We start from the raw sequence: 23,885 nt of genomic DNA on the forward strand, positions 1-23,885 counted from the left end.
CACATTTCTAAGCTATATCTTATTCTGGAAGAGGAACTGCTAATAAGTAGCAACTAAAATACCGGTGATCAAATAGGTTATAGTCTCAGTCTATCTTATTTTCAAAAATACAATTTATATTACAGATAGTACATAGGATGGATGATGATGAAGGTATGAAAAGACAAAAATATTCTTTAACTCATTTAGACAAAGACATAAGCCTCATCCTTCTAGTGCAGTGGTTCTCAACCTTCTTAATGCCGTGACCCTTTAATATAGTTCCTCATGTTGTGGTGACCCCCAGCCATAAAATTATTTCATTGCTATATGCAAATATGTGTTTTCCGATGGTCTTAGGTGACCCCCGTGAAAGGGTCATTCGACCCCCACAGGCTGGGAACCACTGTTCCAATGTTTCCCCACCACTCAATTGCCACAAACGGCAATTGAAAGCAACAATATATAATAAAATAATAGAATGTAATAACATAGGTAAAATAAATGCAACATTTCATATAATTCAAGAAAGTTAAGTGTGTTTGATCATGAAAATAGTTACCATACAGGAAAACACAGTCAAAGAAGGTGGCAGCCTAGCCTCTTGGGATAAGAAATTTGAAACATGTATACAGATTTATTTATTTATGTATTGAGATTGGTGGTCCGGGAGTGCTTTCCTTTTCATTAAAATTAAGAAAGCAAGGGGAGGCAACAGTCATAGAGGCTGCTTCTAGGGTGCAAAGGCCAAAACAATGTTCTTTTATCATCATATTAACCATTACCTTTATCTGGCACTGAGTCATGGTGGCTATCTAGCCAAAATAGAGCTACTGAGATGGAAATCTCTAGGGGCTAGAGATTTGCTACTATGGCAGTATGGAGGAGTTTTAGAATGTAGGGTCCTATCCCAGCAGTGATGTTTCACTTGTGTGATTGCGAAGTCATTGACAGGTTTCCCCCATCAATGAAAATGGATGCCTTAATTGCACTTTGGGAATACGGCAGGAACAGGTTGAAGGAGACACCATGTGGTAATTATTGCCAAAACTGCTTTGTTCCAGCTGTAATAGCAGCTTAAAAGCCACAGGGTTTTTAATCATAATGTCTTTTTGCCCCATACCCATTTCATCCTTATCCTCATGAATAAGGGAAAGTTACCTTTTTGGAGAATAGATCCTACAGTCCAAAACCATGTATAGCCACTCAGCCTGTCTCCTCAAGCTCCATGTGATCAAGCAGACTTTAATTAGAGACAGATGTTAATCATTTGAGTCTACCACCACCAACACATACCTCCCACATTTTACAAATGAAAACCAGCACGTGCGTGGCCAAATAACACCAGAATGTGGTTAATATGACAAAGGTTATTAATGAAGAAGACCACATAGGGTAGGAGAGCTGCCAAAGCTTGCTTTTGCCTGATCCTACTGGGAAGGGCAAGATTCTGTCCTCTCCTCTCCCTCCTGCTGTGTTAATGGAATGCAAACTACTTTTGCACTTTGACCTCAGTTTGTAGTAACTGAAGTAAGCTGGGGACAAATGACAAAAGTGTAGCATTTTAAAAGCAGCTGAAAATGTGAGATGATAGTATTAACCATGACTGTTCTTGCCAAATGGGAATAGTTGGAGGCTATGCCATCACTTCCTTCTCCTCCTTCTCCCTCTTAAGCAGCGGCTACGTGTTGCAGCTGGGGGCTATATCTCCATTGCTCTAGTGTCAAAGGAACCCAGTCCAGGCTCCTTCTCCCTTTGCAGCTATTTTTGGTTTGATATTAAGCGGAGTGGATATTTTTCACCTAGACATGTCTCTGGCACAGAGTAACAACTGGGCAAGCATATTGCCAAGGCTACTTACTGGTTGCCTTTGCCACTCTCTGGATATGGATACTAGAAAGCAATTAGCAGGAGCTAGATGGCAAGATAAGAAGGGTCAGGAGGAGTAGCTCAGAGACTCTTCAGTCTTGGATGAAAGTCTTCAGCTGAGCACCTAGATTTCTTTAACTTTCCACACCGGAAGCTTTTCATCCACAAGAGAAGATAACACAATGAGACACTGAGGTGGCACTGTGGTTAACCTGAGAAGCTGGTGCTGAAATCCTAATCAAGCTCTTCGGTTTCATTGAACAAAGCACAGTCAGTCCTTACCACAGCCTGAGATTTGGAACGGGGCCTTCTGAAACCAGACCTCTCTGCCATCACTCAGTTTGCCAGTAAAATATTAATGGGGAAAATATATATCTCCATAACACTTTCTGACTAATTAAAACAGTGCTGCAGCCCTCATCTGGGTCTACTCACAAGGTCCCTAGGTCTGTCCTGTTCAGATCTGCAAGGTAAATACTGTCTGAGCAGGATGAGATCCCAAAGTAACATTGGAGATTATCACATGGGGACAGGATAGGAACAGGATTGCTCCCCCGTCCTTATCCCGTCTGTGACCCGAGTGAAAGTGATTGCGCAAATCACTTGCACATGAAAACGGGCTGAAAAGTGCTTTCAGCCATCATGGTATTAACGGGTTCTTCCATTAATACAAAAGACTGCAAATGAGAGAAGAAAGCACTTTCAGCTGCTGGCTGAGAGCACTTTTCAGCCCACTTTCATACGAAACTGATTTGCGCTATCATTTTCATCTATGCTTCTCAAGCGGCTGAATGACGGGTTCAGCGCACTTGTGAGTTAAAATGATTCACACAGTCACTTTCACTGGTGCTTTTCTGATGGTCCAATGCTGGTCATGTGTGAAAGTCCCTCCCATAATCAGGCAAGAAGGATGGGACAGGGATGGGACATTGTGTCCCGTCTCTTGTGTGATAATCTCCAATGTCCCTGATTAACACAGCCCAGTTTGTTCATGGTGTATTTTGCAGATGTTCTCTTTACAGACGTAGGGTTGACAATCAGGAAATTTTGTTGTTGCTGTTATTGTTGTTAACCTCCCTGGAACTGATGTAGAAACATGGCAACCCTGTGGATGAGACATCTCCAAGACTCCGTTCCCTCCCTACTCTACTTAGTTTCTGCTGAAACATACCTGTAATCTTCTTGATCGAGTGAATCCATCTAACATGTAGCCTTCCTCTGTTTCTACTTACCTCCACCTTTCCAACCGTTATCGTATTTTCTAATGAGTTGTGTCTTTTCAGGATGTGATCAAAGTATCACAGCCTCAGTTTTGTCGTCTTAGCCTCCAGGGAAATATCAGGCTTGATCTGCACCTATTTGTTCTTTTTGCTGTCCATGGCATATTCAGCACTCTTCTCCAGCACCACATCTCAAATGAATTTATTTCATTTTTGTTCATTTTCTTAATTGTCCAGCCCTTGTATCCAAACATGGTAATGGGGAATACAATTGCTTGTACGATTCTGACTTTCGTGCTTACTTGTATATCTTTGATCTTCAGGACCTTTTCTAGTTCTTTTCTAGCTGAAAGTCAAAAACACAGGAAGGACCAAAGTCTGAGGCTACTGTTCAAGAGAAAATACTGCAATAATGCAAACTCACCCTAGAGTCAGATCATTTCTGGGTATTACACTATTGAAAGCTCTTACGATCAGGAACTTCTCCCTAATGTTTAGGTGGAATCTCTTTTCCTGTAGTTTGAACCCACTTCTTCGGGTCCTATTCTCTAGAGCTGCAGAATACAGATTTGCTCCATCTTCAGTATGACATCCCTTCAGATATTTAAACAGGGTTATCATATCACTTTTTAATCTTCTCTTCTCCAGGCTAAACATACTCAGCTCCCTAATTTGCTCTTCATAGGGCATGGTTTCCAAACCTTGGTTGCAAAATGGGTCTGGAAAATTTTATGACAGTTTAGATGATCCTTTATCATGCCATTGCCTTATCTCATTCAATTAATTTTATGGAAGCTTTGATGTTCTCCATTCATAATTCAGCCTTGTTTTTGTACTGCTGAGTCTGTCCTTTTTCTTACCATGGACAATCTGTGTAGAAAATGCAAGATGAAGTAGCTGTGCAATGCCTTCCAATTGCTAGCATGAGACATTTTCAATTTGGAAATGTAACCCTTCCCTGTTTTCTCTTATAAAAAAGAAAACAAACACTATAGAGTGAAGGGTACAGTAGTTGTATAATGATTTTTGACTCACAGCACAAGCAGCTGTCCATCCTGAAGCTCCCTAGATGTCAAATAAGATCAAAATGTTTTATTATTGGCTAATATTAAGGCAATGGATGCGAATGACACTCCAAAATGAGAGCTTTACATGCTGACTCTGAGTATGTGCATGTGTAAAATCTTGTTTCTCATGATATAGCTATAAATCGGATTCCAAACTTGCTGCAGGATCTTTCCCTCGAATGTGTATGGGAAAAGGAAGCAAGTCCAAGGGAAGCCTCTTAACTGGGGTCAGAATGCTCAAGTATCAAGCTGCCCTGTAACAATTTCACTCTCTGGTTATGTGCATTCAACCTAGGTCACTGTGGAAAGGGGTTTAACTGCAATTAGTAGAGTGTTTTCATTGGTTAGTGTGTTTTAAACTGTGATTGTAATCTGGATTATTTACTGATTATATTTGTTTTCTAAGCATTGTTAATACCATTCTTTGGGAGAAAAGCAGGATATAAATCTAATAAATAACTAATAATTTGCTTTTCCATTGTAAGCATGAATTTAATAAGGCATCTGCAGGTAGATTGCATGTCAAGGGGCAGCAAATCCTCCATGTGTTTTAGTCTGAATTTAGAAGACGTTATCTAAAATGTCGACTCATATTTCTAAAATAGGCTGGCACCTTAGATAGCTTCTTTAACATTCTAACTAAAATCCAGAGTGTATATACCACTCCATTTACATGGAAGCTACCAGCTGCCATGGGTCCAGGGCCTGAAATAACTAATACTTTGTTGCTAATTCTGAGCAAAAACTGAACTTTTATTGGTTAGTATGCAAAGGGATCCTGTAGCATCTTTGAGACTAACTTAAAGAGAGAAATTGGTAGTATGAGCTTTCATAGACTTGAGCTCAAGTCTACAAAAGCTCATGCTATCAACCTCTTTCCTTCCTTCAAATGTGCTACAAGATCCCTTTGGTTTTGAAAATCAGAATTAGTCTGATTTTCCAGACTAACATGGCTATGTTTTTTAATTTTATTGATTAGCTACATTTTATTTTTTTTCTTCTTTCCCTTTTTGTGGTTAAAAATCTCAATCATAGGGTATAGCTATATTTCATGGTTTGTGTAAGTTGCATTATAGATGATGTTGGAAATCATCAAGCAAACTCTCAACCAAATGTGGATATAAGGTGGAGTGGAGAGTCCATTTGTTCTTCTTTCAGGTGTTAGCTCCAGGATACATTATTGTCTGCACTGAGCCAAACTTTATTCACTAACATCCTCAGCTAGAATTACATGTTCTTCTCAGTGCCTTTGACATAAAGGTTTTTTATCTGTTTCCTCTTTGCAAACACAGGCTTTGTTCCATCACAGATCATTTACTTCTTATGTTGGTAGGATGTCTTCACAGCCAGAGTTGGGCAGCCTCTCCTCATTTGGGAGGCAGATGTAAGAGCAGAGTAGTTTGCCACCACCAGTGCAGCATTATTGTGCAGTATTGTCTTATGAGAAAATATAAGTGATTTCCCTCTTTCGTTCTTGTACAGTTCAGAAGTAATCTGGTTCAACCCCATTATGTCATGCAGAATGCCCAGGGTCAACCCAAGATGGTTAGTTGCCTGAGTTGAAAAACAAGATGGGGCCTCTTGAAATCCACCTCTAGAAAAGAGCCAAGTAAACCATGAGCTGAGTCTCATTTCAACACTGATGATGGGAGACAGCACCTAACCTTGAAGGCAGCAGCTGATCTTACTAACCCTTGAAGTCGGTTATTTGACCCTTCTGCACACACTCTTTAAAAAGTGGATAAGAAAATTACATTTAAAAAGTAATATAACTGGTGGGAATCAATTCATTTCATTGGCATGATTACTCATTTTAGTTACTCTTAAAGTTACCTTCAAAGAGCATTTTGAAAAGAGAATTTTGAGCAATAATTTTTGTCCTGATAATTATGATATTATGGGAATTAAATCCCCCTTTTAAAAAAAGTCCAGTATAATGAATGACAGGAACAAATTACTTTCACAAAGTAAAATTTCCAAACTCTTAATATAGCAGACATCTGAATCCATTTAGGAATAACATTTACGATCATTCTTTTCTGAGGTTCTTGATAGAACAAAGATGGTGTAACAACCCAGTAGCACTATGGCTACTAACAAAGGTCCGTGTGTTCATCCCTTCCCTTCAGAAATTTTAGTGTAGCTAGCAGATGAGTCAAGATCGTTCTGACACACAGGAAGAAGCTGATGCAACTCTCTGTAAATAGTGGTCCTCAGTCTCTGGCCAGAATCACTCGGTCTAATCAAGGGAGATTTTGATATAACTCTACACAACATTTTAAAGAAAAGAATACAATGCAGAACTGCTATAGCTCTAAATCATGGCTTTAAAACCCCTCAAAATGTTTGTCTCAGCATCTGCCCTCTTCTGAACTGGCATGGATTTTCAGAAAGTGATAAGGATTTTAAAACTATTTTAAAATTTTAAAAGTTAGCCTGAAGAAAGAGGCTCCTCCCTCTTTAACTGTCATCTTCTGGCCTCCTATTCCCCTCCAGCTATGCTCTGATTGTGTGGGGGAGAGGCTTGCGTACCCTAATGAAGTTGTGAGCTATGCTGGCAGTACATCCAAGGGTATTAAAAGAACTGGCAAATGTAATATCGGAGCCATTGGCAATAATCTTTGAGAACTCCTGGAAAACAGGAGAGATCCCAGCAGACTGGCGGAGGGCAAACGTTCCCATCTTCAAAAAGGGAAAAAAAGAGGATCCAAACAATTATAGTCCAATTAGTCTGACATCAATACCAGGAAAGATTCTAGAAAGCAATGCCATAATTACAAAAAGTCAACACGGGTTTCAGAGAAAGAAGTCATGCCAGACAAACCTGATCTCTTTTTTTGATAAAATTACGAGCTTGTTAGATGAAGGGAATGCTGTGGATATAATATATCTTGATTTCAGTAAGGCCTTTGACAAAGTTCCCCATGACATTCTTGCAAACAAGCTTGTAAAATGTGGGCTAGACAAGGCAACTGTTACATGGATTTGTAATTGGTTGACTGACCAAACGCAAAGGGTGCTCAACAATGGCTCCTTTTCATCCTGGAGAGAAGTGACCAGTGGGGTCCCACAAGGCTCTGTCCTCGGGCCAGTTCTATTCAACATCTTTATCAATGACTTGGAGGACAAAATTGGGGGGAATACTTATCAAATCTGCAGATGACACCAAATTAGGAGGAGTAGCTAATACTCCAGAGGACAGGATCAAGATTCAAAATGACCTGAATAGACTAGAAAACTAGACCAAAGCTAACAAAATGAAATTCAACACGGAGAAATGTAAGGTACTGCACTTAGGGTGGAAAAATGAAAAGCACATATATAGGATGGGGGACACCTGGCTGAATGAAACTACATGTGAAAGGGATCTAGGAGTCCAAGTAGACCACAAGTTGAACATGAGTCAACAGTGTGATGTGGCAGCTAACAAGGCCAATGCGATTTTAGGCTGCATCAATAGAAGTATACTGTCTAGATCCAGGGAAGTAATAGTGCCACTCTATTCTGCTCTGGTCAGGCCCCACCTGGAATACTGTGTCCAGTTCTGGGCACCACAATTAGAAAAGGACATTGAGAAACTGGAGTGTGTCCAAAGGAGAGCAACTAAAATGGTGAAAGGTCTGGAAACCATGCCCTATGAGGAACGACTTAGGGAGCTGGGGATGTTTAACCTGGAGAAGAGAAGGTTAAGAGGTGATATGATGGCCCTGTTTAAATATTTGAAGGGACTAGGACCCAGAGCAATGGATGCAAGCTACAGGAAAAGAGATTCCACCTCAACATTAGGAGGAACTTCCTGACAGGGCTGTTCGACAGTGGAACAAACTCCCTCAGAGTGTAGTGGAGTCTCCTTCCTTAGAGGTCTTCAAACAGAGGCTGGATGGCCATCTGTTTGGGATGCTTTGATTTGGATTTCCTGCATGGCAGGGGTTGGACTGGATGGCCCTTGTGGTCTCTTCCAACTCTACGATTCTATGATTCTATGATTCTAGTATAATAGTCACCGGCAGGGCCTCCCATGTCAGACAGGTCACAACTGAAGGGTCTGACCAAGAGCGCCAAAGGGCAGGATGGGCTCTCTAGCCTTATGGCAACCATCGTAGGAGAAGGAAAACTCTCATCCCAAATCCGGGCAGATGGTGCTCGTCTAACCCTGTAAGGTCAACCATCTAAGAGAAGGAAACTCTAATCAAACCTACGACCCGAGGACCTCACTGCCACCGTCCATGATTGTTAAGGCCTCAGCAGTGGAACCTCTGGTTTAAAGGGTGAGGCCAGTTCTGTGCACGCTGTGCTCCACCAGAAAAACCCATTGCACAAGCTTGAAGGATACATCCAACGTCATCAACGCGCTTGTAGAAAGCATGGATGAGTCCTTCCTGAATCTTCGTTTACAAAGTAAAGCCAAGAAGAAGAAGAATGTATCTTAAAATGCAAAGGCAGAAATGTGAAGAGGGAACCAATCATAAAATTTGCCAAATGTTGTACCAGAACATCAACAGTGGAAGGCTAGAATAAAAATCCATGTTTAGGTCACTGTTCCATAAGTATGGAGAAATACATTTCCTAAAAACTTACTAACACTCAACATGGAACATCTCTCAGAAGCACAGTGGTTCAGACCTTTATTAGGAGTAGAGATGTAAATCCTCAGTTATTTCATCCTCCCATACAAGGATAAACATTTTTCTGCACTTTTCTCTTATATGTGGGAGAAAATATTTCCGCCTAGTAGTCTCACTTTATTCAAGCATCCTGAAGTGTTCTGAATGTTTTTTTTCTGTGCAGAAAAAAAATGCAAAACCCATGTTTCCTAAGCAATAAATATGTTTCTCAAAAAACACTGTTTCATGCTCAGGAAACACATTTAGCATGGAGAAAATGTGTGTGGTGTGTGCGCTCAGAAAAGCCACATGTTTCTCTCTGCAGAAAATGTATCCAGAACACTTTGGGTTGTTTGAAAGCTCTAGAAAAAACCTGCACAAACATCTTACTGCTCTCTTATTCTTTCCCAGTAGGGCTTCCTGGGGTTCTGGAAACCCATTTTTCAACAGTGAAATGAATAACAGAAAATATTCTCTTTATTCCTAGTGAGTAGGCAGGTCGAATTTTAGTAGGAATGTCATTACCCCCCCCCCCCCCCGATAATGTTAATGGAATATTTTGTATTGATTTTCAGTGCACACCAAGAATTTTGAATAGGTTTATGTTAGTAATAACATCAGATAAATAGATGACACTTAAATGCTGGGGAAATGGAGATATGAAAACTACTAATAGGTTGGGGTGAGTGGTTATTTAGCTGTGCAATGAATTGTTCTGAGTTCCCTCATCTTGTGGCTCATCATTTTATTCTAACCTCTTAATTAAATTACACTTTTGTAATCTATCCCTACTAATCCATTATATCCATATATAATGTATGGAGGTTGCTGTGATGAGAGATGTTATTCATGTAAGGGCCATGCCCCCACATGGCATGGACACTAGCTTCATTGACAGATCTCACACCTTTGTTTACTTTAAAGTTGTTAGAGGGGCTTCATGTTTGATCAGAGCAGTGGCACTGAGAAAAGGATGTTTAGCATTCTCTCTCTCTCCTGTTTTTTTGAAATAACTTCTCAGTAGGTGCTCTTAGTTCTAAAAATATGGGCATGATGTAGGGTGCATTGACCCTGTAGGGATAATGCAGTTTGATGCCACTGTAACTGCCATGGCTCCATCCTGCAGAAGATTTGTAGTTTTGTGAGGCACCAACACTCTTTGGCAGAGAAGGCTAAAGACCTCGTAAAACCAACAATCCCAGGATTCCATAGGATGGAACTACTGCACTTAAAGTGATGTCAAACTGCATTATTTCTCAGTAACAGTGCAGATGCACTCACATACAACCTGTTTTCTTTTTTACTTTGTTGTTGTTGTGTGCCTTCAAGTAACTTCTGATTTACAATGATCCTAAGGCAAATCTATCATTGAGTTTTCTTGGCAAGATTTGTTCAGAGGCGGTTTGCCATTGTCTTCCCCTGAGGCTGAGAGACTGTGACTTGCTTAAGGTCACCCAGTGGTTTCATGACTGAGCAGGGAACCAAACTCTGGTTTCCAGAGTGGTAGACCTACACTCAAACCACTTCACCACATAGCAGCTGCTGGGATGACTTAGAGCTGGAAAATGGCATTGTGGAGAGAAAGATTAATCTCTCTGCTGCTGCTATTTATAATTGTGTGCTTTTGGGTTGTTTCCAATTTATAATGGCCAGATTTGTTCAGAGGGAGTTTGCCTTTGCCTTCCTCTAAGGCTGAGACACTTGCCCAAGATCACCTAGTGGGTTTCTATGGCTGGGTGAGGATTCAAATCCTGGTTTCCAGAGTTGTAATCCAGCACTCATTTAGGGTGTGCTGGTTCATCCTGTTGATAATTTTTTTTTTTGATAAAAAATTAGAACTCTGCTGCAGCTGATTTAAAGTTGTATATGATTTGGTTTTAAGGCTTTGCAGAGGATTCTGAGATGATCCAGAAACTCATTTTGCATAGGGATACTGAATGCACCTCAGGCAGCTTTTGCCTGACCCCTGCTGACCTCTAGCTCTGGCTATGAAGATGGAACCACCATATACAAAGTCACTGAGAAGCAAGAGATTACTGCACTGTAATCTCTGTAGTCTCAGTGCAAATAGTTTAGCTCTGCGAAACTCAAGCAATTTTTCTCTTTCTTTCCAAAATTCATATATTTTAGGAAATAAATGGAAATAGAAGGCATGGGCAATTTGAGGACCTGGGACAGCCACCCAAGGCTGCTCATACAACCAAAGGTTCCAGCACCCTTGTGCTCTCCTGCCACCTGATGCGCAGACTTCAAATATTAATGGGATACTAATTGTGACTCCTTGACCTGCAGTCTTTCTCCTGCTGACATTTACCACACCATGCAGTCTCTGGCTGCCTCTCTAGAACATGTTGAGTTCATCAATTTTTCCTCCTTTTGTGTAATATTCACTGGTTGGTTATGAAAGTTTGATTTTCATAAGGACTGGATCTAAACAGAACAGTATTTGTCCACTTTCTCTCTTCTCTTCCAAATGGGTCCCCTCAAGGATAGGAGATGTGTAACAGGTATGTACCTCTTTGAACAGTTCCATAATTTATGCTATCATTTCTGGTCACTGGAGTCTGAGAGGCCTCCTGCTGGTGATGGTTGGGGCCAGCACTGGTTTTGGAGTTTCTGTAGCTGGGACTAAAATCTAGCATGTTGGTTTCCAGAAGTGCAGAACTTACCCAGAATATTGGAATATCTTGAATACCAATTGTGGTGAGCAATTTTGTTTTATATTCTTCTTGTGAAATACAGTCTCCCAGATAGTGTCAGGAGACATGTTTCCATAACTTTGGCAGAAATTATTGCTTGCTTTAATAGATTCATGGGTGGGGCTTAGAATTTAAGGAACACTTGTGGTATTTATATTCTGAGAGACATTTTGGTTTCTCTTCCAGATCTATGGAAGAGATTCTATGAGTTTACTTTTGTAAGGTGAAAATGAAAATGGCACTACAGTACTTATATTGAGCTTTTGGAAGCATGTCATGTTCAGTCTTAAGGGATCAATTGTTGAAAGACTGATGACTAATTGTTAAATTGGTTGCTAATGGTGATTATTACATTGGTTGACAAAGAAACCATGTCAGCACCAAGATTTATAGGACAACCAGCTCACCAATTCTCTGCCTTGTGCTCAAGGAATGAAATACAAAAACAGGAGAATGCATCATATAACTACACAGGTTATCCTCAAAAGTAACTCTTAGAGGATAGTCATCTAGGACAAAAGCCCTCAGATACTAAGATAGGAATGTGATCCACACACAAGTGACAGGGCAAGAAACAGAAAACACAAAGTGTCCTGGCAAACAAACAGAACACAAGTCTAATATCAGGATACCAATTAGTTTGCACAGATGTGATTAGGAGTGTTTCTAAACATAATTGTGGAATCAGGCCATAAAAACAGATATATACGATACTTTCGATTTATTATTACTAACTGTAAATATTAAATATTTTGTGCTGTTGTATGTTTTGTCCCCCTTCTCCTTTTTTCTATTAATAATTTTTTTCTTACTCCAGTGGTTTTCTCATGATCATGAAAAGAAAAAAACCTGCTCAGATATCTTCCATAAGCTTTCTGCACACTGCATAACCTCATTTGACTGCATATACATAAATGGGGGGGGGGGGAATGTTGCACTAGCTAGCCAGGTCTAAACATGAATCTGTTCTCACAATCTGTTCAGTGTCTGAAGTCCTGCTTCAGAGGTGCATTACCAGGTTTATGAAAGTAGGTCTTATATGTAGCAGCATTCCAGTTATGGAGTTGCCTCATCACGGGGGTTTGGTTGCTTCAGTCTCTCTCACACACTTTTTTTCTGGGGTATTGAGGGTATTAAGAGAGCCAGCATGAGGTAGTGGTTTGTGTGTTGGACAGCTCTGGAGACCAGGGTTCGATTCTCAGTTTGGACACGACACCCACTGGCTGACCTTAAGCAAATTACATGCTCTCAGCCTCAGGGAAAGGCAATGACAAACCTCCCCTGAACAAACCTTGCCAAGAAAACCCCATAGGGTCATTTTTTGTGGGATTTTTGGGCTATGTGGCCATGTTCTAGATGAGTTTATTCCTGATGTTTCACCAGCATCTGTGGCTGGCATCTTCAGAGAATGTTGGCATGGAAGATATGTTGGCGAAACATCAGGAATAAACTCGTCTAGAATATAGCCACATAGCCTGAAAACCCCATCAAAAACTATGGATGTTGGCCATGAAAGTCTTCGACTTCCCATAGGATTACCTTACAGTTGGCATAAATCGGAAACAACTTGAAGGCACATGATACACACACATTAGGAGGGCAGAAAACACAGCTTTACTCTGTCATACCGTTAATCTCTTTTAGCTTTCTGTGTTCTCTGTGCATTTTTAAATTGACCCATTTGTTTTAGGATTGTGTGTGCTGTGTGCATTCAAGTTATTTCTGACTTATGGGCCCGTTCCGCACAGGCAAAAAGTACGTGCTGCACACGTACTAGGGTTAGAAAGGGGTGTCCTTTCCGGACACCCCTAACCCTAGTACGTGCTTGGCGCGTACAAAATGGCGGCACCTGTTCTACACAGGCGCTGCCATATTGACATTGTGGATGCCTACTGTCCACATGTCGCGCAGCGGAAGTGACGTTGCGAGTGCGCCATTGGCCACTTGCGGCACCATTTCCCCGGGGCAAAAAGAAGCTGCATTTTGCAGCTTCTTTTTTGTTGTGTCCAGGAATCACGTGGTTTGTCTGCTGCGGTTCCTGGACGCAGCAACCAGTGGCACCGACAGAGCGCCGTTTTTGGGCGCTCTGTAAAGCACCTTAAGGTGTGTCATGGGGTTTTCTTGGTAAGATTTGTTCAGAGAAGGTTTTCCATTGCATTCCCCTGAGGCTGAGAACATGTGACTTGCCCAAGGTCACCCAAGCAGGAATCGAATCCTGGTCTCCAGAGCTGTAGTCCAACATTCAAACCACTATGCTATGCTGGCTGGCTGTTATGTTTATTTTTGCTTTAGTATTTTATTTCATTTTTGTGTGTTCAATCTGGATACTACCTTGGGGGAATTGAAAGGCAGGATAGGAATCTTCAAAATGGACTAAATGGACTAAATAAACAGATTCTTGAGTAGCTTTCACAATTTGGGTGCCGTGTTTTCAGAAGAATGTATGAATGAGTATACCTTCTATTCTTTAAAGGTTTCTGTGGGGCTTTTATTACTGAACATGGTTTTCAATTGCCTACTCAGAAAATAGTCAGATTTTCCTGTTCTCATCCTTTAATGCAGAAAATGACTTGCTTTTTGATATGTTGCTACTGCTGTTGTCTGTATCCCAAATAGGCAATTCAGCGAAGTGGCTTTAGGAATCAAGAGGCTCAGGAAGCCAAAATCAAATTAAGATTGTCAACGGAAACTAATAAATACCACAAAACAGCAGTTGGACAAAAGTGTCAGCAGATACTGAGTGATGATATCACAGCTTTGGCAAATGGCCAGGTAATAACTGCACTTAAAAAAAAAAGAATCAATTTGTTGTTATGTGAAACATTCTCATTATTTAATATGTATGGATTTGTGGCTTAAACTTTGACCCCATTGCTTTTGTAAGGCAAGATGGTTTTATATTAATTTCATTTAAAAAATGCAGACCACAAATGTTTTTCCATGATAGAAGATGATTGTGGCACAATCGGAAGCTATTAAGACTGCCAGTCATGTTTTTCAGACCAGCTTCTAGAGGCCTTGGAAATGCCCATGTTGCTATTTGTACATGAGTTCTTGCCTCATAAGTTTCATATTTAATGCAACAATAATAATAATAATAATAATAATAATAATAGAAAAGGAAAGGAAAGGAAAGGAAAAAAATGTTTTTAAAAATAAAATACAAAGACAACAAGCTGCATTTATTGAACCTTCTCAACTCCCTATATGTGTTTTTAGACCCAGCAGGCTATGAAACCTCTTCATTCAAATATAAGTCTTACATCAAACATGCAGAAAGAAGTTAATAGCCATCTTCAGAAAGCATCCAGTGAGTAAATACATCTGCATTAGCTTTTCTTGCTAAGAAAAAATGCCAGACAAAAATAAGTGACAAACATGCCCAAAAGACAATAGACCTGTTGCAGTGAACCTATGGTATGCATACCCTCTCTGGCACATGAAGCCATTTCTGAAGGCACACGGAGAGACGGGAGCGTGGGGGAAGAGTAGGAACAGGTGTGCACTTGTTCCTCTTCTTTCCCCATCCTCCTGTGCCTTTAGCTATCTCCAGGGAAGTCCTGTCCCCGGAAGGCAGAAGTTCCACCCCTAGAAGCTGGAAGTCCCACCCCTCCAGAAGTCCCACTCCCCGATACCGAATAACACCCAGTGCGGAAACACCTTTGAGTTTGGGCACTCGGTCTCTAAAAGGTTTACCATCACTGCAATAGACCTATTCGAATGTTCAGTGAATATATAAGACAGAACAGGGTTGATACTTTCAGTCACATCCAGTTCCGTAGTTTCAAATCTCAACAAGTGCTAGAATTCAAAGATATAGTTGTGTTAGTTTGTAGAATCATAAGATAGAAGAGACTACATGGGCCATCCATTCCACCCCCTCTGCCATGCATGGCCCAAATGCATCTGAGGTAGTAGAGTTTAGTCTACGAAAGGTCATGCAGCCAATTTCTTTCTTTCTGTTTGTCTCAAAGATGCCACAAAATAATAATAATAATAATAATAATAATAATAATCTGAAAAAAAGTTTTGAACAGGACTTACATGATAGGAGAGTCTGGTTTTTATAGGATTCCTGATTTTGTGGAAAGAGTCAGCATACATGCAGGGGTTGAGTATGTCCTACTAAGGGCCACATCCAGTGTTAATTGAAGTGGTGGTGAGACTGCATATCCACACATAGCCATGGTTTTTTGCTTGTATGTGAGTCTACACGCATACCCACACAAATACACTTTCCATATATCAAAAATGGGAAATTCCAGAACCCTTTTCTTTCTGAAGGCTGTGTGGATAGCAACAGCAGACCATAATGGGGAACCCACTTCTGATTTTGAAAAATTGTGATAAACAGTGCAAGGACATCCCATGACTTATTTAAATAATGAATCATTGTTCTTATGGGCTTCTAGAAGAGCCAGTCACTTCCTCCTTGTCCACCAGAAAATGGACATTCTAAGGAAATCTGGCTGGGTCTTAGGGGCCACATACAGGGACTTGAACAAAAAACCACAAAGGAAGATTGGAAAGAGAAACAGCAGAATTGAAACATATAATGAAACTCCACTCAATCAACAGCGGGTTGAACAGAGACATTGGCTTCCTGGCACACTACACATATTATAACACGGGTTAACACTCCATCCTTATGAGGACACTCTTGGTCAGTTTATCATATCTCTTTCTAGTTCCCAGCCTGCACACACCACATCTCCAAGCTCCCTCCACCATTCATATGGTCACCCACACACATATTTCCTCCTGCCTTTGTCCCTCAACAACCACAGCTAAAACTGAACATGAACCTTATCTAGGGATGCCATAACCCGGCGGTCCCTGGAACAAACCCGCTTTTGGGGGCCCCCTCCCGGTCCCGGTCTGGTTTGGTCCCCAGTTCGGGGCCCGCGCGGCGCCAACCCACCTTCCCCCGCCTCCCCGTGCGGCTGCGCCACCCACCTCCTCCTCCTCCTCCGTTCCAGGCCGTGTGGCCGTGTGGAGGAAGCGAAGGAGGAGGCGGTGCGCTTCCTGGCCTGAAACGGAGGCGGGGGAGGGTGGCAGGGAGGCGGGGAGGTGAGGAGGAGGGCGCGGGCGCATGCAGGAGGCGCACCTCCTTCTCCTCCTCCTCCGTTGCAGGCCGTGCCAAGCGGAGGAGGAGGCAGAGGTGCCTGCCTGGCTTGGTGCTCCCTGCCTGCGCCAAGGCAGGAGGCAGGCAGCCACCCACCGCCTTCTCCGCCTTGCGTGCCTCCGCGCTGGGCACTTCCTTGGGCCCGGGAGGCGGAGGCAGAGGAGGAGGCTGAGGCGGGTGGATGCCTGCCTGCTGCCTTGGCGCGCGAGGGGGCGGGGCGCGCCAAGCCAGGCAGGCACCTCTGCCTCCTCCTCTGCCTCAGCCTCCTCCTGTCAGTGCCAAGGCAAGCACCTGGTGCGGTCGTGCGAGGTGGGTGGGTGGGTGGCTGCCTGCCTCCTGCCTTGGTGCGCGGGTGGGGGGAGTGCGCCAAGGCAGCCACCCACCTCCTCCTCCGCTTGGGCCTGGGAGGCAGAGGAGGAGGAGGGAGGAAGGAGGAAGGAAGGGAGGAAGGAAGGAAGGAAGGAGGGAGGAAGGAAGGAGGGAGGAGGGAGGAAGGAAGGAAGGAAGGAGGGAGGAAGGAGGAGGAGGAGGAAGGAGGAGGAAGGAGGGAGGAAGGAAGGAGGGAGGAAGGAAGGAGGGAGGAAGGAGGGAGGAAGGACAAGGAGGAAGAAGAGGAGGAGGAGGAAGAGGATAGTGATGATGATGATGATGATGATGATGATGATGATGATGATGATGAAATGAGCCAGCTTCTGAGGCACGACCAATGTAAGTTGCTCTCATTTTTACAAACTCATGCGCAGTGAAAAAAACCCAAAGTCCCTTGACCAAGTACACACTTCTGAGAAGTACAGTTGAATCCGAGGGCAAACCCACTTCTTGTTAAACCACCTTGACATATTCAGTATGCATAGCATGTTCAGTGTGAAACCCAAAGAGTTTGGTTATCGAATAAGCCTCTGAAATATGCAAGAGGCCATGTTAAAATAAAGCCATGTTCAGTGCCCAAATGTGCTGTTTGGAATGGGGGGGGGGTGGCCAAAAAGGGAAAGTACATTTCTGTCATCTGTCTAGGAATAATGCCCAAATGTCCTTCATTTTGATCATGCCTAAGAAACATGCATTTATAGTAACATTTTTTAAAAAATCAATTTTTTGAATGTCCTCCATTTTTAAAAAATGTGCCCTACATTTGAAAATTTTGTCCTACATTTGCCCTACATTTGTCCTACATTTGTCCTGGTTAGGAGGTCCAGACTTATGGCAACCCTAACCTTATCTCCATACCCACAAGTTCTGTATTTCTATGATTATTCATACAGTCTGATTTCTAAAGTTCTTGCCTGGGCATCAGTTCAGTCCATGCATCCAAAGAAGTAGGCCAGGTTGCATTTTCTAGCTATTCCATGACCTTTTTGGATAGCCGTGTAAAACAGCACTATTATTTTGTCTTTGTTCCAGCTTCAAAGGTGTTCAACATGGCGAAACCTGCTGACACCAATAAATTATTGACAGCTGAGATGAAGATCAATAAATCTCTGCAGAAGACGAGGATCACAACATCATTTTCAAATTCTGTATGTTGGTCTGTAATGGCTGTCTTATGTTTCCTATATTCCTTCACCATCACTATGTTCTCTCTTTGGATTCCTTTCTACCCAGGCTCACTCTGTGTTGTTTTTGCTAACACTTTCCTTGCTAAGTCTAGCTATTTACCTCACCTGTCTTCAAACACCTTCTTTCAGAAGAGGCCAAACTAACCCACATGAGGGGACATAAACCATAACATTTTAACAATAGGTCATGATATGTTCTTGGCCATCTGTTCTACTTTAGACTGTGGGAAAAACGGCATTTAGGAATACAGCTGTTCTCTATGCAGAGTGAGAAGACAGAGCTGCCAAATGCTGTAGTATCAAGGAGCCTCCTTTCAATGCTGGATGAGTTGGGAACGTCAGACATTGATGCACTGGTGCCTACTCATGATGAGCGAGGTTCTTCTATCCCAGAGTGGAAACGACAGGTGATGGTGAGGAAACTGCAGGCCCAGTTGGCATCCGAAGAAGGGATGGGCAGGAAGGTATGGTTCACTGAATTAATGAATGAGGAGGTGTCACTAAACCTTCTTCATTAGTTTGCACTCCAAACTTCCATTGTAATTTCTTTCTATTCAGTTCTTCATTTTGTGCTTCGTTGTGATGACTTTGATACACTGTCATCCCTACAACACAGTGGATCAAGGAGTTACTTTAAAAAGAATGTCCTGACAAACCGAGTACACAGTTTTTATGTTGTATAAATGTTCTTTGCTAAATATTAATCCTAGGAAACATGGATCTCAAAATAATTACCAGGCCTTCTGGTACGAGACCTGTTACCTGTCAATAGAGAAGTTTCTCTATCATGTAAATGCAGGTCTTTTGACAAAATCTTAACCCTGCACTGGGAAACCTCTGACCAGAAGTTGTTGAAATCCAGTTTCCATTAGCCCTGACTAGTAGTGAGTTATGATGGGAATTGTGCCAAGAAATCTTGCCAAGAAAACTCCATCATAGGCTTACCTTAGGGTCACCATGAGTCCAAAACAACTTGAAGGTACACCACCACAAAGTACCTCATTAGCATCAGCCTAAAATTCCCTGTTCCTGCATTACCCCTTTCTTTTCCTCGACTTTCAGTAAACGAAAAGGTTCTAGATTGGATGGACTGCTGCTCCCATCCTAGGCATTATGGCCATGTTGTTCAGGTATGATGGGAGTTGCAGTCCAACACATCTGGAGAGTAACAGGTTGGGGAAAGCTGGCTTATCACAATGGCCCACCCCTTTGTCAGACCTTTTAATCTTAAAGCAACTCTAATTGGAAAACCATTTGGAGCCACTAATAATAATTTGTAAATTCTAGCTTTAAAGCCAGTCATGGTCTATCTGACTCCAGATGTTTTGTGAGACTTGACTGGTTGAAAACTAGCCTTCTTACATTACTTCAGCTTTCTTGGAAGTTGAATGAATCATTTCAAAGAATTTCACAGAATTTATAAGATTACACTCTGTCTTTTATTGTTTGACTCCAAATTAAAATAATGCAAGGATAAGATACTAAAATTAACAATAAGAGGTAAACACCATGGCCAGTTGCATAATTATGTCCACTAGAGGTTTGTGAGCTGCCTTGAATCCTATTTTGGGAGAAGGTGGGATATAAGTCAAATAAATAAATAAATAAATATTTTTAACATTAGTAAAACATGATGGTGGTAATATGCATCCAATCAGTGATGGGATGGAGGCAGCTATTTGGGATAATTCTGTGTATATGTCACTCGTGTGAGGCAACTTCTTGATTGCTTGTAGCTCTTTCAGCCATGCTATTGTTGCAACCATGGCTGAAAATGCTACATGAGTGTTGTGTGTCACTTGACACACAACTTTATTTTAAATGGAAATCATACAGTCCGCCCTTCCCTTAGATGGGGGATCTGTTTTGGACCCCCCCCCCCGCGTAAGGGAAAAAACATGGATGCTCAAGCCCCATTCAAATGAATGGGGCTTGTGCCCGTGGCGACACGCAGGGCGCATGCCATGGGAGCACGTGCTATTGTTTCCTTCTAGCGTGCACCTCCCTTCCTTCAATCGCAGCTTCCTTTCATATCAACTATGTATATGAATTAGATTTTAGTGGAGATGAGATAAATATTTGACTAATCTAGCTTAGGATATATCCAGGCTGATTCAAAAGTCTTATTTGTTTATTTATTTAATTTCATTTATATATCGCCTTTCTCCATGAAGGGACTCAAGGTGGCTCACAGATTTAAAAAACAACAACATTACAATAAAATTTAAAACAGTTAAAATAATCTAAAACTAATATAAAATTACATTAAAATATAACAGAAGTTAAAAGGTAATACACATGTTCAATATAAAAATGATTGTGGCATGCTTATGTTTTAAACTTGGTTATACAAAAATGTTTTAGCATGCTGTTGAAAGACCAGCAGGGAGGGGGCCAGTCTAGCCTCCCACGGAAGGGAGTTCCACAGGTGGGAGCAGCCATGGAGAAGGCACTCTCTTGTGTCCTCACCAAGTGAGCCTGGGATGGTGGTGGGACCAAGGGAAAGCCTACTCCTGATGCTTTTAGTGTTCTGGCAAGTTCAGATGGGGAGATATGGTTCTTCAAATAATCTGGACCTAAGCTGTATAGGGCTTTATAGGTCATGACCAGCTCTTTGAATTGTGCGCAGAAATGGACTGGTCCCAGATTTTGTTTCTGTTCTTTCTGATTTTATACTGGATTAAACTAAACTTAACTAGGGAAGTGGTATAAAATGTGTCTGATCATAAGGTGATCTGATAGAAAATATTCTGGGATAAATAAAATATGTAAGGATCTTTTTAATGAGTCTGGATGGGCTCTCAGGAAGATTCATTCCCAATTTTAGGTAGATACAATGAGTACTTCAGGCAAGAGGAGCTCTTAAATCATTTTAGAGGCATCCAACAGGGGAATTAAAGTGTGTTACCCTATGCTGAAGATAATTTTACAGTATGTGAGATTTCTACTTCTGTGGATTGAACTTGATGATGCCAATGCTGTATTTTCTTGATTGATTATTAATTTAAGTCTGGCTGAGGTCAGGGACTTGTCTTTGAATTGAACTGATTACCTGATTCTGTGTAGTCTCCCGTTTTCTTTTTCTTCCATCCAGGACAAGGGAAGCTGTGCACTGGGCATGGATGACTGGCAGTACTCTCAGGTTCATAATGCCATTCTGGGCCCCTATGGGGAACTACTCACTGAGGATGACCTACTGTATTTAGAGAAGCAGATTGAGCAACTTCAGGTGAAGAAGAAATGCCAGGAATATGAGAGTGAGCTGGGATGCCTAACAGAGGAGTTGCAGGCAGTTTTTCCTGTTCCAATTGTCAATATTGCAGCCAATAGTCAATTTCTGCAGCAGGACTCTGAGAAGAACATCCATGAGCTCCCTGCCTGGTGCAGCCATGTGTCTAGTGTAGTAAAAAACATGTCCTTGTTGCTCACAGGCATCAGTGGCATGAAGAAAGAGGATGATAAGCCAGTCAAGACCAGAAGTTTTTCAGGAGGCATGGCCAAGAAGGAAATTCTGGAGTGTGGTATCTCTGTAAAGGATATGAGAAGTATTTTTGAAAAACAAGATATTACAGGACAGAACAAATATTTTGACCATCGAGAGCTGAAGACTAGGTCCTTGCAACATGGAACAGGGGTTGAGTCAGCTTCTCCAGTGTTATCAGGTATTTGCAAGGGCAAGAGGCAATTGGTCTATGAGGAACCTGAGATTGGAGATGGGGAGAATGTTAGTGATTCTGGTATCAGCTGTGAAGAAGCCTCTTCTGAAGCCTGTTGCTCTCATAGCTCAACGGCAGAGGCTAACACACTCCGAAAAGAGCGCATTGTGCTGCTTTTTCTAAGCCACTGGAAGAAATCTGCTTACACTCCTTCCTTGAAACTCATAGACAGGAACACTATAGATATCCAACAGTCTAGAAAAGTAGGATTGATAGAGGTGATGACAGAAGTCAAGAAGCAGCAGGCTCCTACACAGAAGCTTCCAATGGAAATTAGCAGACTTAGCCATTTAGTTCAACAGAATTACACCATCAAGAATCTGATCAGTCGCTGGAAGAATATCATCCCTCTTGTACCATCCCGTCAGATCAGGCGCCTGAATCACCAGCACACAATATATTCTCCAGAGCAATTCCTGCCCTATGTCAGTGGTGAACCTGTTGACTACAATAGCTTAACTCTTGATCTCTTTATGCTTGGCTATTTTCACATCCTGGAGTTGGACCTCTCTCCAGAAGAAAGGAAGGCAAGGCATCTCCTTTGCTTTGAAGTTTTTGACCACTTGGGCAGCCATAAGTGGGAAACAGTGCGTGCTTTTCATAAAGCAGTGATGGATGAGATTGCTGCAGGCAAACGAAACTGGAAAGATAGTTTGGAAGATATTAAGATACAGTTCTTTGGAAACAACAGAGACCATGCTAAGAACATGGAACTTAAAAAAATCCTCAGCAGAAATATATCTAAAACCAGTCTCCAAACTAAGAATCCCACACATGGTTCTTCAGCAGGAAGATCGTATCCCAGAAACATATTGTGAACTTGGCAACTTTAGCAATGATGAAATCTGCAGATACATTGACAGGAGTTTTGCTTTCTGGAAAGAAAAAGAAGCAGAGATCTTTAGCTTTGAAGGGTCAGACTCTTTACATTAGGATCCTTTATTTGTGAATAGGACTAGTAGGAAGATTCAGAATGTACTACTGAGAGGTCTCTTAGCAGCAAGATGCATCACATCAAAGACACAGCATGGGATAAGGCTTTATAACCTATTTGTTTTATGACTTGCTAGAAATGCCTGCTAGACTTGTGAGTTAAGGGTCAAAACACAAGCCAGACCTTGGGAAGCTTACTTTTTTTTGGACCACATTCCCCACAGAACCTGATGGCTAGCAGGTTGGCAGTGGGATGCTACCAGTTCTAGTCTAAAAAAATAATGTTTCCATGTTCTACTACAATCTTACTGTGACCAGGGACGTAGCCAGGATTTTAGGAAGGGGGGGGGGGGTCCAGACTAAGTGCCCTAACTTTGCCAGATGCAGCCAAAACATCAGGAACACATTCTTCTAGAACATGGCCACATAATCAACCCCCCCCACAAAAAACTAGGCAAGGGAGTGTTTACATCTCCAGTTAAACTGCTACCAGTTCATTCCTCTTCCTCAAAAGATAGCACATATCTTCCAACCAACAGCTTTCTCTCCCCTGCATAAGACCTCTGAACGTGGGGCATACCAACATGGATTTAGAACTCTATGGTGTTAATGATGAAAGGAAAATGGACTGGCAAGTGAAAGGGTGGGCACTCTGCCACCCCCCACTACTCCTATTCCAACTTGAAAAAGAAGTCGAATTGTCAGGGCTTCACTATACATGTTTGTAGTGTAACTAGTTTAAATTGGAGATGAGTAAGGTGTGTGTGACATTATGGCGGGTTACAAACCGCCAAAAAATACGTATTGAATACGTATTAGGGTTAGGAAGGGGCGGTGCTTCCGCACCCCCCTAACCCTAATACGTAGTCAATGCGTACAAGATGGCGGCGCCCTTTCTACATGGGCGCCGCCATCTTTGCGTATCGGACGCACAGCGTCCAGACGCGTCGCGCCGCTGCTGACGTAGCGAGCGCGCCCCTGGCGCCTCGCTACGTCGCAAACGCGACGCAAAAAGAAGCTCCATTTTGGAGCTTCTTTTTTCGGTCCGCGCGGGAGTCGGGCCGTCTGAAGGCTCCGGCTCCCCCGCGGACCTTCTGGCGGCGGCGCCAGACCGCTG

General features: G+C 42.1%; 1 protein-coding gene across 1 annotated transcript in view; it reads left to right on the plus strand.

Moving 5' to 3' along the window:
* Positions 1-23,537, plus strand: part of ESPNL (espin like) — a 38,262-nt gene extending 14,725 nt beyond the window's left edge. Inside the window, 6 exon segments of the mRNA XM_042456953.1 lie at positions 14,055-14,210; positions 14,658-14,748; positions 17,965-18,080; positions 18,386-18,583; positions 21,214-22,548; positions 22,550-23,537. Coding sequence (XP_042312887.1) covers positions 14,055-14,210; positions 14,658-14,748; positions 17,965-18,080; positions 18,386-18,583; positions 21,214-22,548; positions 22,550-22,768 — 2,115 coding nt within the window. The 3' untranslated portion in view covers positions 22,769-23,537.
* The last annotated feature ends 348 nt before the right edge of the window (positions 23,538-23,885 follow it).

The sequence above is a fragment of the Sceloporus undulatus genome, chromosome 3 (genome assembly GCF_019175285.1).
Source record: "Sceloporus undulatus isolate JIND9_A2432 ecotype Alabama chromosome 3, SceUnd_v1.1, whole genome shotgun sequence".
NCBI lineage: Eukaryota > Metazoa > Chordata > Lepidosauria > Squamata > Phrynosomatidae > Sceloporus > Sceloporus undulatus.